Source organism: Narcine bancroftii, chromosome 1, assembly GCF_036971445.1.
Source record: "Narcine bancroftii isolate sNarBan1 chromosome 1, sNarBan1.hap1, whole genome shotgun sequence".
NCBI lineage: Eukaryota > Metazoa > Chordata > Chondrichthyes > Torpediniformes > Narcinidae > Narcine > Narcine bancroftii.
Window position 1 is genome coordinate 399891121 of NC_091469.1, and position 15749 is coordinate 399906869.

Consider the following 15749-nt stretch of genomic DNA (forward strand, 5'->3'; position numbering starts at 1 on the left):
ACACAAAGCCCAACAAACACTTTGGGAAAAAAAGCAGTGAACATGAGGGCTCAAGCACTGACTTATGAAAGTCATTAGATCAGCCAAGTAATTCATGTGCTTCCTCTCACCTTTCCAGCAATTATTGTACCATACAAGGCATTCCTTCATCTATTTTGTGGCATGTGACAGTAAAATGTTTCTGTTCTCAGAATACTGGTTTCAGAAATAGGATACAAGATCATTATCACAGAGAAGATGAGAACCAACCCAAAACAAATGAGAAATGGTCGAGATCATGATGAAGTTTAATCTATCTCCATCATCAATAGATCTCCCCATTAAGGAATAATATGGAAGCTTTGGAAAGGGTACAGAAGAGATTTATCAGGATGATGCCTGGATTAGAGGTAATGAGCTACTAGGAATGGTTGGAAATATTTGGGTTGTTTTCTCTAGAGCTTTAGTGATTGAGGGGAGACTTGCTCTTGGGTCCAACTACCTGACTCATTCACAGTTACACCCTCTTGTCCCTGATCATCAGCAAATTTGAAGCAGTTATTCTAATGGGTGTGACTGTCTCTGGAAACAAAATGTCCAGGAACCCCTCCCTGATGTGTAGCAATTTTTGAAGGTCAGGTTCTAGTTCATCAATTTTGAGCCTGAATTTTTTGAGCAACCAACACTTGCTGCAAATGTAGTTCTCAGAAACCACAATGGGGTCCCCCTGCTCCCACATAATGCAGCTACAATACATCAACCAATCCTGTATGCCTACTTTATTTAATTACCTCTAATTTAGTGACTGTTGTGACTATTTCCTTTAGAGTCACTGGCAGGAATTAGAATTTTGTTGTTTAAGTAAATGGTTCATTCAAATAAATGCATACTAAAGTTGAGTTGACTTTTTCACAGTTTATTAGACATTATTAACATTACTACATTATTACAAGCCATTAAAACAGTGATTATACAATTAAATGATTAAATAGTCAAAAAAGTTGTCAGAACAAAACTAATTCTTTCCATTTCATAGAACAAATAAAATCAAAACTTACCGTTTATATCAAATATGAACAGATAGAGAGCTAACTGTAACCTTGAAGCAAGATGTTACTAGGAGAATAGTATGATATATGTCAACCTCTACTGGCTGCTTGCAGAATTTGTTTGCAACTTGCATTTTAACCCTTACAATACTGACCCTTAATTATTATATTAAAAAAATCACTATTACAAAGAAAAAAAATCAAACATAGTTACATTTCAAAAGAAAGTGAAAGTCAATTATCAAAGGTTTCTGCCTCTTGTGAAATATATATTTTGGTAATTGGTCTGTTCAGAAAGCCAATTTTAGTCTTGATCTGAAATTGGCGTACAAGTCCTCTTTTGTCCTGGACGGTATAAACTCTTTTCTCCATCAACCAGAAATTTTGAGGCACTGTGTGGTCTATGATGATCACTACATTCGCAGCTGTGAAATTATGTCTGATCTTAAACCATTTTTATTGCTCCTGCAATAGTAGAAGATATTCTTTCACGCATGTTTTCCAGAACAAATCCAATATAAACTATACCTGCTTCCACCCATGGCATGCATATATGTCTTTCTTCTGAAACTATCCTAGTGGAAACAAAGATTTGCCTTTAAGAAGCAAAAGATAATTTGGGGTAAGTGTTCTCATGATCATTTTTCAGATAAGACTTGACTTTCAAACCTCGGGAAGCCAGATTGGCAGGATGTTAACTGCGTTAACATATCTCTATTGTATTGGACATAAGACTTTATCAATTTCAGTGATTCAGGTAGCCATGAAAGTTTGAAACTTTGTGGTTTTATTGTTGATGTATTTGAGCACAGAAGTGCTATCAGTCCAAATATGGAGTCTGTTAGTTCCATCTGCAACTCTCTTTTCAACATTGTGCCCATTCTGTTTGTAATGGTAGCAGCCATCAACTCCATTTGTGGGATAGTGATTGGTTTCAATGGAGCCACTCTGGTCTTTTCCATTGCAAGTGCACAATATACTTGATCCTTGTTAATACGCAGGAACAGATAGTTCTGTAACTGTCTTCACATGCATCAGCAAGATGATGCAATTGAGCAGATGTTATAGTTCTGGAGCGCTTCCACCAGCGTTGTATCCGCTCCATCCTCGACGTTCATTTGGAGTGACTTCATCTCCAACATCGAAGTACTCGAGATGGCAGAGGCCGACAGCATCTAATCCACGTTGCTGGGGATCCAACTGTGCTGGGTAGGTCGCGTCTCCAGGGTGGAGGACCATTGCCTTCCCAAGATCGTGTTGTATGGCGGGCTCTCCGCTGGCCACCGTGGCGGAGGTGCACCAAAGAAGAGGTGCAAGGACTGCCTAAAGAAATCTCTTGGTGCCTGCCACATTGACCACTGCCAGTGGGCTGATGTCACCTCAAACCGTGCACCTTGGTGCCTCACAGTTCGGTGGGCAGCAAGCTCCTTTGAAGAAGACCGCAGAGCCCACCTCACTGACAAAAGACAAAGGAGGAGAAACCCAACACCCAACCCCGGCCAACCAATTTTCCCTTGCAACTGCTGCAACCATGTCTGGCTGTCCCGCATCGGACTTGTCGGCCACAAACGAGCCTGCAGCTGATATGGACATTTACCCCTCCATAAATCTTTGTCCACGAAGCCAAGCCAAAGAAGAAACAGTTCTGAAATTTGTGGGTTTGAAGCATCTGTCAATCTTGAAGTCTTCCAGCTTATGAAGATCCTATATCTAACACGTCTATTGTTGTACATTGGAATCTTCTATCCCATCATCCCAACCAATCTTCTTCCTACACAAATATTGCAGGGTCTTCTTGGCAGTCAGAACAACTGGAGCCAATATTCTTAGAGAATCAAATATCGAGTGACTTGACAGAATCCCCCTTTTAGTGAGAGGTTAATCCTTCAAAATGATTGTGAACTTAAAAACGTCACACTGAACGCATCATACCAAGCACCCTCTCCAAATTCTTTTTTTTTTGTTGCCTTCTCTCTTTCAGGTATGGCAGCCAATACCTGGGAACTCTTGCTTGTCAATTTGCTAAGAAGAAAGCCTCCTTTGTTTCAGATTGCTCTTAACTCATGATAAAGAGCTATTGCTTCTTTAAGTGTAGCTGCAGAAGTGAGACATTCATCCACATTAAAGTTATTCCTGATGGTGCTTATAGCTTGACAGTTATTGTCCTCAGAACAATTCCTAAGGGTGAAATTTGCACAACTTGGTCATAATGTCACTCCAAATAGATGTTCTGTCATTCTGTATTCTACCATTTTCTGACTGTAGTCTCCATCAGGCCACCACAGGAATTACTGAAAGAAGACCGTGACTTGTTTTTGGTATCTTCACCTGATGGAACATTGCTTCATTGTTTGCAGTAATGATAACAGATTCTTTATGGAATCTAGTTAAGATTCCTATCCACAAACTGATCAAATCAGGACCTTGTAAGAGTTGAGAATTTAGAGAACCCCCCCCCCCACCCCCCAAACAGTTGCTCTGCATTCAAACACTACACAAAGTTTTTTCATCTGTGAATGCAAAACCCCCATGGTGTACTAATTACCATTTGTGGCCATCACCACATTCCAAAATACCATCTGGTACTTTCTCTGCATATCATATCAGACATGCATCTGGTGTAATCTGAATGAAAGAAAGAATCTTTCTTGAACCTTCTCTTTAAATTTGGTGTACGTTGCTCGATAACACTTCAATTATCAGGCATGCCTATTTCCCTTTTCTTTAAAGGTAATCCAATGCAATAATGATCATTAACCAGCTTCGCAGATTTTGACACAGATTCCAAGATCTGCTGGTCTTCCTTTGAATGTTCTTGGTCATCCCTGAGACACTCAGGAGAGTCATTCCTGATCTTCTACTCCCACAGCTCATCATGTTTAACAATCGATATCTTGTTGACATTTATAGCCAATTGATTTTGAACCTCTTCTTTCTCCTAATGGTACATTAATCATCCAATCAAGCATAGTTTTGACTGTGTTAGGTCCATCTCCCACACTCTTTATCATATCTAATGGCTCCAGAGCTTTTGGTACATCTGAACCAATCAGCAACTCAATCTCAGCTTGATTTTGTGTAAACAAACATTTTTTCAAATGCATCCTCAGTTCAATGTTATTTTGATGTCGGATGTTTCCTTTAGGTACACGCTTAATCTTATGAGTATATACGCCTGGGAGATCACAAAGGTCGTTACTATCCAGTCCAGCGATCTCTAGGCCCGAAACAACATTGGTTTCAATGTGTTTAACTTTACCTATGATTCTCAATAGAATTTTTGATCTTCTTCTATGAAGATTGAATTTATTCATTAACCCCACAGTGCAAAATGACACAGAGTTACCTGGATCAAGAAATACATAAGTTGCGCTATTGCACTTCCTTTCTTGGCATTGACCTGCACAGATACTATTAAAAGATTTCAGTTCCAATAAGGCCATTTGTCAATACTGAGGCTTCAGCACTGTTTTGACCTACTCTTTTTTTGTCATTTATTCTTTTTTTCATTTTCTTTTTTTTCCTGGACGATTTGTAGCATTTTGGGATGCTTTCGACAACATATGTCGCAGCTGAATTGCTTTTTGCATTTTTTGCTGATGGCCCTTTACACAGACAGCCAAAACATATTCCATTTTCCTTCAAAATGCAATTTTCTCACTATGCACCTTCTATTCCATCTGTATACACTTTTCCAAAGTATGCTTATCATTACAGAACAAACATTTCTTCTCAACGGGCAAATTTTCATTTTCTTTGATTTCTCTATCCTTCACTGCAGCAAAGTGGCAAATATACATTTTTTTAAATATTGGTTGAGGGTATGATTTGGACCTCTCAACTTCTTTACATACTGTTTGAGTGCCTTTGATATTCCCACACACTGGATCTGTGACAATGTCCACTTGCCCTTCAATGAACTCCACCAAATCCTCAAAAGGAGGTGTCACTTGCTTTATTTTCTGGTATTCAACAACTGAACTTCTCTGTAGTTCTCTCATCCAGTGGGGTAATTTATTTATAATGATTAGCATATTAGTATACATGTCAAGCTCTCATAGATGGCTGATCTCTGTCATGACGTTGCAACATCCTCTAAGAAAGAGGGCTTAAGCTTGTAAACCCTTAGAGTCATCTGGTCTTATTGATGACCATAAAAGAGCCTTCTGTACATAAGATGTAGAAATTTTATGTTAGTTACCAAAATGCTTCTTTAGTAAGAACTTAGCATTTTGGTTTCCTTCATTTAGAGCCATATGGTGGCAACTTTTAAGAAGATCTTGTGGTTGTCCACTTGTGAACTTTTCCATATCATATAGAAAATCCTCTGAGATTTGGCTCTTAATTTCAATACTACATTCAAAGCTTTGTCATAAACACTTGAAATTGAAGTGGGTCACCATCAAAAACTGGAATCTTTCTCTTGGCAGAAAAGGGAGAGTCTCTAACTGAATTAATGATGCATCCAATTCATCTTGCCTTTGTCATGCCTGGGCATGAGTTACTTTGTTCACCCAGGTTTCTATTAACTGCCGGGAACGGAAGGTACTCTTTTTCATATAATGACATTAGGCTCATATTTTTGTCCAATGAGGTCATTATTGTGGTTTGAGATCTGGCAGTACTGGGCCTTAACCCATTTAGTTCAGGACCAAACTCATCTTGTGTACATAGCACTGGCTCACCACCATGTCTTAACCAGTCTAATTCAGGTCCTTGCACATCTTGTAATGGTGGCACTGGCTCAGCTTTGGTATGAAATATTTTCCTTTTCTGAAGTCCTTCCTCCAAACCTAACTCCACAGCATCAGACATTTTAGATCAGTGGTTCTCAACTTTTATTTTCCCCTACTCAAATACTTCATTAAGTAATCCCTATGCCATCAGTGCTCTATGATTAGTAAGGGATTGCTTAAGGTGGGATGTGAATGGGAAGGGAAGGTTGAGAATCACTGCTTTAGACTGAAATATTTTTCTTGAGAAAAATTGTCTTTGGCGCATTTCCTTTGGAGTTATGAAACCATGCACATCATGAGTCAATAGGTGCAATTATAACAGTGGTTTTCAAATGTTCTAAAGCAATCCCTTACTAATCACAGAGTAACTATGGCACAGGGAATACTTCAAGTGGAATGTGAGTGGAAAGAAAAAGGTTGAGAACTTCTGCTTTAGATAATTTGCTTTGTGAACCAGATACCTCTGAACCTTCTAATGCATTTGACCTGGCCTGATTAACAGTAATTTCTATGTCCGGATCAATCAGCTCCTTTTTCCTTCTTAACTGCTCCTCCCACTTTTCAAAGGCATGTCCATCTTGAAGCAATTGCTGCTCCTTTTGCCTCTTTTTAAAATATTTCTGAGTTTAACGTACAAGCATAAATACAGAATTGACAATTAAATAATAGTTAATTTGTATACAAGTAAGTATGCACAAAAGGCCAATAAAAAAAGTAGATCCAAGTTCAATAATTGCTTATAATACCTCAAACACATTTAACTGAAATGATCTATGGAACCATATTAAACCCATTTGTTGAAATAACTTTTTTTAAAATAAAGGGGAAAAAACTAAAAAAAAAACTAAATCTAATCTATCCTCTCCCTCTAATCAAGGTTACCTTATAAATTAATTTTAAAAAATTAATAATGTGGAACAACTGATGAACCCCAGAGAACAGGGAATGAACCACTGGAATGTACAATTATTAAAAACAATCGAAGATTGGACCCCATTGAAATTTTCTACCTTTAATTTTATATCGAATTTTCTCTCAACTTAAATAGAACATTACATCATATGACAACTGTGTAGGAGTAGGGGATGATTCATCTTTCCACTTCAATAAAATTGCTTGTGTAGCTATCAACGTGGTAAAAGCTAAAACTTTTTCGTGCGTCACCAATATAAGTTTATCTGAATCACAAGAAAAACCGAACAAAGCATTTAACAGGCAAGGTTTCAAATTAATCTTAAGAATCATTGATAATATTTGGAAAATGTCTTTCCAGAATCTTTCTAAATTTGGGCACTCCCGAATCATATGGATCAGAGAAGCTTCAAATATTTCACATTTCCCACATATTGCATAAAAACAAGATAATTTAAGTTTGGAGATTCAAGTTCTGTGTATCACCTTAAATCCAATTCCTTCCACTTCGTAGTGAGAGAGAGCACTAGCTATACTTGAAGCAAGGTGTTACTAGGAGATGGCATGATTTATGTCAACACCTACTGGCTGTTTGTAGAATTTGTTTGCAATTTGCATTTTAACCCTTACAGTGACTTTTATATAGCCACTACAAAAGCCTTACATGCCCCTCACCTGTGATTCCTCACTGAACCCTCATGAGCAAAAGCTTCAAAGTCCCCACTCCTACACTGAGCTGCCCACACACTGGCCGCTCTGCTTGAGCATCCACTCTTTTTATTAGCGAGAGCTAATTAATAAATTTAAAACTGCATCTACCCATCCAGCTGCTTTTTAAAGCCTTCTGAGCTTCTCTAATACCCTTCTCTCATAGTCTCGGAATGAGTTTTCCTCATTTGTTTTGATTGCCCAATTTATTATTTTAATAATTTTATTGCTACACTTACCAAAATTCCATAGGTGTTCCATTGTATTAAGTCAGTGGTATCTGTCAATCTTCTTTTGATTACCTGATTTTATCCTAGAGACACTTGGTGATCCTAGATTCAACATGTCATCCTTTTTTAAAAAAAATGCGAATAGCTAATCCTGAGCTTCTCAAATTTCCATCTTAAAAGTTGTCCATTGCTCAATGATCAATTTACCTTCAAATAGTCATTTCCAATTCTATCAAATTTTTCTGTTGATGACATGCAGGAAACATTATGATCAACTATACATTTTATACTAGTTGTTGAATCTAAAGTTAACATGCAACAACAAATTTTGATCTTGTGTTCCAGAACAACATCCCCTTACACCAAAAACCAGGGAATAAATATAGCATCTCAAGTCAAGTCATCTTTGTTTATCATTTATACCCTGCTTGAATGGTAAAGACGAGACTGTTTCTCCAGGATCCCGGAGCATATTTACATAAATATAAGAATACAACTTAGAATAAAAGTCAAACACAATAAAACATTAAAATATTAAGACATATACAGTTAAAGTCCATGGTACCCTATCCACATATGTTCTAGGAATTCAGGAGCCTGATGGAATGGGGAGAAAAACTGTGGCCCAATCTGAATGCAAGGGCCTGAGTACCTCATACCAGATGACAGAAGGGAGAAGAACTGTTTACAGGAGGGGTGTGAGGAGTTCCTCACAATGTTTATTGCCTTTTGTCTGGATCGGGTGTTAGAAATGTCCTTCACGGTAGGAAGAGAGTCTCCAATCAACCTACTTGTGATATGCTCCAGTCTTTTAGTTAATAAAAGCCTTGGTTTAGATTAATAAGCCTTTGGTTCTTTCGACACACATTACACTCAGCCTTCGCAGGATGTGGAGGTGCTGCTGGGCTTTCTTGGCTATGGAGCTGGTATTAAGGGTCCAGGTGAGATTCTTCACCAAGTGCACTCCAAAGAACTTTATACTCTTGATGATCGCAAAGGTGGAGCAGTCGATGGTCAGCGGGCATGGTCCCACTGGGCCCTCCTAATGTCAACCACCATCTCTTTTCTTTTATTAACATTCAGATACAGGTTGTTGGCTCTGCACCAGTCTGTTAGCGACTGCACCTCATCTCTGTACACTGACTCCTCATTCTTACTAATAAGGCCCAGCATGGTCATGTCATCAACAAACTTGATGATGTGATTTAGGCTGTGTTAGTCGCACAGTTGTGGATCAGCAGAATGAACAACAATGAGCTAAGCATACAGCCCTGGGGTGGGTGGTGAGGGGGCTCCCATGCTCAATGTGATGGTCTTGGAAGTGCTGTTACCAATCTGAACTGCTGGTGGTGTCCCCGACAGGAAGTTAAGAATCAAACAACAGACATTATTTTACCTAAGATTAGCAATTCTTCACTGATCCCTAATGATACTGAATTTTCACCCTGATCTCTTGCGCACATGCCAAACTCAAATACGTGAATCCACCGTGCATGCGCCACAGAAGACTCATGCATGCACAAACGAATAAAGATGGCCACGCTGACTAACAAGGTAAGTATGCATATTTTGGCTCCATAGTGCCCTGAATCCCTATTATAGTTTGTCAAATACAACATAATCCATCTAAATTTTATATTTTTTCTTTTAAAAAAAAATTTGGTCCAAAGTGCGGATAGATAAAAGTCGCATAGGTCACAAGTCAGGGAGTGTCTGTAAATGTAATTTCCCACTGACAATTGACATGCATAATGTCATCATTTTACCATATGAATGATCATATACAATAACTGCCACTAATGTTAAGAAAATTTTAAAATTGCACTAAAACTCTTCAATTCATTGATACATTTTCTTTCCATTTATATTTGTAAGACAGAAGAAAATTGACAATTAAATTCATTCTTTATAAAACAGATGCAGTTTTTTTTTTGTCCCTATGATTTTTCCCAGAGGCTTTTGGAAAGCCTAGTTTAATTCCAATGTAAATGGTCAAAAAATAAACAATCATGGAAATCAGACTCCTGATTCTGAATGAAAATATCCTGTTAAGCAATTTTAATCCATTGAAATTGCATGGCAAGTAATATTTTCTCCAAGATACTAATCACCTCTAGCAGTAGGAAAAGTAAAGGGAAAGTTAGTCTCAAATCAAATAACTCTCCATCTTACCTCTATCTCTACATATTCATGTAGTCTCTTGCATGTAGCAGAAAATGTTTCAGATGTCCCAAATTCAAAATACCAGAATTTGTTCTTCATTCTACAAGAAAAAGACAAAACAGATGATTTCGCTCAACTATTTCTCTGAGATCAGACGAAGTCAACAAGTAATTATAGAATTACACAGTATGAAACAGGTGATGGCCATTTTGCCTATTTAGTCAATACAATTCCAGAAAATTGGTCAAACCTTATCCTGCTTTCCAGTGCAGTATACTAAAGTGCTGGAGAAACTCAAAAGGTCACACAGCATTCATAGAAAGTAAAAGGCAGTTGACGTATTGATCCTGAATCCTTTTTCAGGAGAACCTGAAGTATTTGAATTATAGGTTTGCAACTACTTCATTTCAAATGATTATATACATAGGATTGCATACTACACATGCCACAGAACAGGCCATTCAGCTCGACCAGTCCATATTAGTGATCACTTTTCTTAATACATCTATCAGTATATCCCTTTATTTCATTCTGTCTCAAATGTTATCCAAGCTCTCCTTAAATGGATCAAATGTTTGCTTCAACCCTTCCCTGTGGTAGTAAGTTCTTCGACATTACTACTCTTTCATTAGAGAAGTTTCCTCTGGGTCACTATTTTATATTGCTGGTTTCTGGATATGTCCTCCTCCCAACAGTGGAAACATTTATTTTCTGCATCCTTTCTACCAAACCTTTCATAATTTTCAGTCATCCCTCGGCCTCGAGACAATGCACATCGTGTACATTATAAATCTGAGGAGGAATTCTACTTCCACTGTTCTTTCAGGCATTCAGTTCCAGACTCCTACAACATAGAGTGAAAGTGTTCCTCTCCAATACAGCCACCAGTTACATTAAACTCTGATTTTATTTATTGTCCGCTCTGTCAATGAAAACAAATCCTTCTCACTTATGATAGCACGGGTTCTAATTTCATACTCCAAATAAAATCTTGTTGCAGTTTAATTTGTTTTAGAAAAGAGGATAATTTCATTCTCACCATTCTCCTATCATAATCAAGAATCTGCAGTTCTGGCATGACCTCTGTAAGCCTCTACAGCACTCTCTCCAATGTCTATATCAATTGTCTAGTGGGCAGGGAATAAACACAGTTCTCGATTTAAATATGCAATTATTATATTGTAAAATGGATAAAATGATGGCACAGCATACAACATCATAAAGGCCTACTTTTCAGCATACACTCCATTCCTCAGCCATCAACTACGTACTGCAACATCAATTGGTCTTCCCGGAGCTGTTCAAAACATCACTGGATTTGCTGTTCAGTCTCTCAAAGAATTAGCGAAAATACATTATTTAATGACGGGTATAAACAAGCCCTCATAAAAAGAGCTTCAAGGGTGATCATGAATGAAATCCAATAGGTTTAAAACAAAACTACAGTAAGCAAGTTTTGTGGGAAACCATGGATACCAGCTTTTTAAAAAATATTTTGAATACAACCATAGAAACAGGCTAAATGTAATTTATGATCTTCAATTAATGACAAAGTAGTTTCATATCTCTCAACCAAGAATATTTTTTTTATCCTTACATATGGGTATTTGTGGGTAACTTAAGATACTTTCATATCATTATCGGAATCAAAAACATTCAATTCTATTGTTATTTAATTAACTTTTCATGGTGATAAAACATTACTCCTTGTAGATCAGCTGAAGAAGAGGGGGAAATACAGATTAAACTGAATGCTAGAAATAGCAGCTGATATTAAGAAGATTGCCTGGGAAACTCTACAGCATCATTCAACGATGGATCTTCTCTGGTTGAAGCAAATGAGATGGTTCTCTGTTACTGCTACTGTATAGCAGTTGGATTAAAGTGGGATTTCTTTCAAGATGAAGTAGAAATTTGTTTTCCCATCACTATTTTAAAATCTCACCTTGTCAATGTTCAAATATTATGTGATGGAGGCATTAATTGAACAAATTTAAACTGAAAAATTTAGACAGTAACAGGCACTTTTGGCCTGCAAGCCCATGCTGCCCAAGTACACTCAATTTGCCTACAACTCCCAATAAATTTTGAATGGTAGGAGGAAACAGTACTTCCCCCCCCCCCCCCACCCACCCAGGTAGAATGTACAAACTCTGCAGGCAGCATGGGATTTGAACCCTGGTCCCAATCGCTGGCACTGTAACAGCATTGCACAAACCGCTATGCTAACTGTGCCACCCCACCACACTAACTACACTAACTGTGCCACCCCACTATACTAACCATGCCGCCCCATCTTGTGAACAAAGACTTAAAGATAGTAAAATGTGCTGAATTTATGTTTCAAAGATGAAATAAAATCAAAATTCCCTGATTGTTTTGCAGGTAATTATTCCTTTTGGAATCAACAGCAAAGAAATCTTAAATAGCCTGATCTCTCGGGTTTTGTGCCTCTTTTAGAAGGAATCTGATTTGATTGTCACTTCCTCTCCTCAACATGTGACATGCTCTTTCTCTGAACAAGCATTCTGCTCGAGGAACTCAGTGGGTCGAGCAGTATCAGTAGGATAAAAAGAATGGTTGGCATCCCAGGGCATAACTCTTGATCAAGAAATGCCAATTGCCTGACTTACTGAGCATCTCCAGCATTTTCCATTTTTATGAAATCTGCCATATAAGGTGGATTTGATTCTTTTTTATAAAATCTGTGGGTTTGGCCCTGTGCAAAAAAACAATTGTAATAATCTTTTCATTCAGTTGATTTGGTTCAGAGACCTCAATGCCCATCAGAAAGAGAAGCTCAATAGCATCACCATTGACTATATTTTCCTTATTCAAAATTACATTACTGTCAGACCAAGTCTTTAATAGATGATGGCAAAACTGAATGAAAGGCAAAACCTTCCTGACCTCATCCTCAACCGTCGGCCTGAAGCAGTTGAACCTGTATGTAACACAATTTTGTAGGAACAATCACCAAATCCTTCTTCTGCAGGCAAACACTTTTCTTATTAATTTATGGCACCACCACCTAGCTACGTGGGATGGATTTAGAATATAGAACAGGATGGCACAGGAAGATGGCCTTTGGTCCACATGTCTGCACTGAACATGACACCCAAATTAACATAAATCTCTGCTGCCTCCACATGATCCATATTCCTCTAGCTCCTGCATATTTATCTGTCTACCGAAACACTACTATCTTAATTGGAAAATTTAAAAAGTCTGGATGCTCCGGTGATTTTCTGTCTAGTGTCTGAAGGTCACTGTTCCATCCATATCTTTACAATTTTACAAGTTAACCTTGTTTAAAGGGAGGGTTTAGAATAGACAGTAGATTTTAGTTTACTTATCTTTTTTATTCTTTTATCTTTCCTTTTTTTTAGATTAATTAGTCAAATATGGGTTTAATGTGGTTATCATGGATAATATCATTAATTAGGATTGAATGCACCCTTTGTCTATATAAAGGTATTGTCTAATTTAGTCTTAACTATTTTCTATCCAGAGCTATATTGGGATATATAATGAGAAAGGGATAAACTGTTTATTACCAGATTAATAGAATTTGATATCTTAAAGAAACAAGTTAAATAAATAATTACAGATAGATCTTTGACTTACATTATATGTTTAATTTGTGATATGTACATGATATGACTTGTTTGTTATATTAGATGATTTTGTATGTAGGATTTATATGTTAAACTCAAAAATATTTTAAAAAGAAAAAAAACTATAATTTCTGAAGATCTCATGTGTAAAATCCAAAACAATAATTTAGTTTATCCTGCTCAATATTTCCAATATTTCCTAATTTTATTTCAGAATCAAGCTTTTGGTTCCAAGAAGTGCTGTTGGTCATTAGTTGCATCAGTAATGTCTTCCATTACCACTTGCAATGACACATCCCTCACCCCATTGTTACCATCAAGCAGGGGATCCCACCTTGGTTAAATGAATAAGGAAGATCAACATGACTTGCATCAGAAAATTAAAATGTAATTCAGTCAGGTGATATTACCAGATGGTTGGGCTACAGGGTTAGCGTAGCAGTTCGCACAATGCTGTTACATTACAAGCGACCAGGACTGGGATGTCCTTAAGGAGTTTATACATTCTCCTCTTACATGTGCGATTTCTTCTGGGTGCTGCAGTTTCATCCCACTGTTAAAACGTACTGGGGACTTGTAAGTCCATGGGTGTAATGGGCTGAAAGGGTCTGTTACCATGCTGTATGTCTAAATTATAGTAAATTGTCAACACTGTTCTTATCCATAACCCACTTAGAGATGTCCAGTATCCACTCTGTCAGGTCACTTGCATTTTTTTTCCCCCAGAACAGAATTCCATTCATGAGGCACGAGGCATTGCTCTTGATATCAACAATAGCATCAAAGAACCTGAGTCAAGCTGAGGTTCCAGTTATATGAAATATGATTCTAGTCATATCAAGTCCATCAACACATTACCCTATTATTTAAAAATGATCAGGGTAGAAAATGGAAGTAAATAGACTAAAGCAAGTAGGCTTTTTTTCACTGAGGTTAGGAGAGATACAAACTAGAGGACATGGGATAAGGGTGAATTGGGAGAAATTTAGGGGGAATATGTTCAATGTGTTTGTGTCTTGTCTTTTAACTCCATTACATATTCCCTTAACACATACTAAAATGTTCTCACCATTCAACTGAAGTGGTGAATATGGGATCAATTTTAATATTTAATACAAATTAGGACAGGTATATGGATGGGAGGAGCATGGAGGAGCATGGAATAGGTGGAGATCAGTGGGACTAGACAGAATAATAGTTTGGCACAGACTAGAAGGACCAAAGGGCCTAATTTTTTGTGCTGTGAAGTTCTATGGCTCTAAACAAAATCAGAACAATCGATTCATTAACTTTGCCCATTGGAGGGAAAATGCTGGAGTTGATTGTGGATGTGGAAACTGATGCCCTCAAAAAATAGGATCAAGCAGACTTAATTGAGAAACATAAAACCTGCAGATGTTGGAATCTGTAGAGCTATACCTCCAGCAATTCTTTGCCTGCTTAAGCTGAGTCATTTGAACAAATTTGGGAACCGTACATCAAACACAACAGAGAAGTCCTACCGCGGACCTCCACCACCTAAAATGACAGAAGGAGAAGAGGACGAAGTGAACTGACCCAGTGTGTAAAAGTTGAAGACACAAATTTCTTGTTTGTTTTCATTGTGTGATGACATTGTTTGATGGGTTTAATGTATCATATATGTTGAACTTTGAGAGGCTGTGGAGGGAAGGGAGGGGGGAAAAGGGGAGAAAATGACACTGTGTATATTCAAGAGGGAAATGTTTGTGTATATTTTGGTCAGTATGGTTCATAGTGAGAAAAATTTTTTTTTAAAGATGGATATCACAGAAGCAAGTGCTGAAAACAGCTCCTCATGCAACAGGTGGAGAGAGAAACAACATTTCAAGTTGAAGGTCTTCCTTCAGTCTCTTTCACTTTGGATGAACTGGTCAAATTATGGCAACTGCAATGAATAAATTGACCACAGAAGTTAGGCTGACACCCAGGAGTGGTTAAACTGAACAGAGGATACTTGTTTAAGTCCCGTTTTGAAGAAGAGTTTGATCGATTTTCCACCATTTATTGAATATAACAGATTATATGACAAAATATTTGTTGGAAATGATAACACTCGAAATGATAATAGGGTGACTGGTTAGCACAACACTGTTAGAGCACCAGCAATTGGGCCCATGGTTGAAATCCTGGCCGGCTTGTAAGGAGTTTGTACGTTCTTTATGAGTCAGTGTGAATTTTCCCCAGGGTCTCTGGCTTCCTCCCACTGTTTGAAACATACCAGGAATTGAAGGTCAGTTGGGTGTAATTGTGCAGCATGGGGGCAAAATGGCCTGTTACCTCACAAATTTACCTAATAAATTTAACTTAAACTGACTTTTCCTTCCAACAGCTATC

General features: G+C 37.7%; 1 protein-coding gene across 1 annotated transcript in view; it reads right to left on the bottom strand.

Annotated features, from left to right (window-relative positions):
- The window catches only part of LOC138751465 (diacylglycerol kinase beta-like), a 207156-nt gene that overhangs the window by 88112 nt on the left and 103295 nt on the right, over positions 1–15749 (bottom strand). The window contains exon 2 of the mRNA XM_069913753.1: positions 9787–9877. Within this exon, the coding sequence (XP_069769854.1) occupies positions 9787–9877 (91 nt within the window). The remainder of the gene's footprint in view (positions 1–9786; positions 9878–15749) is intronic.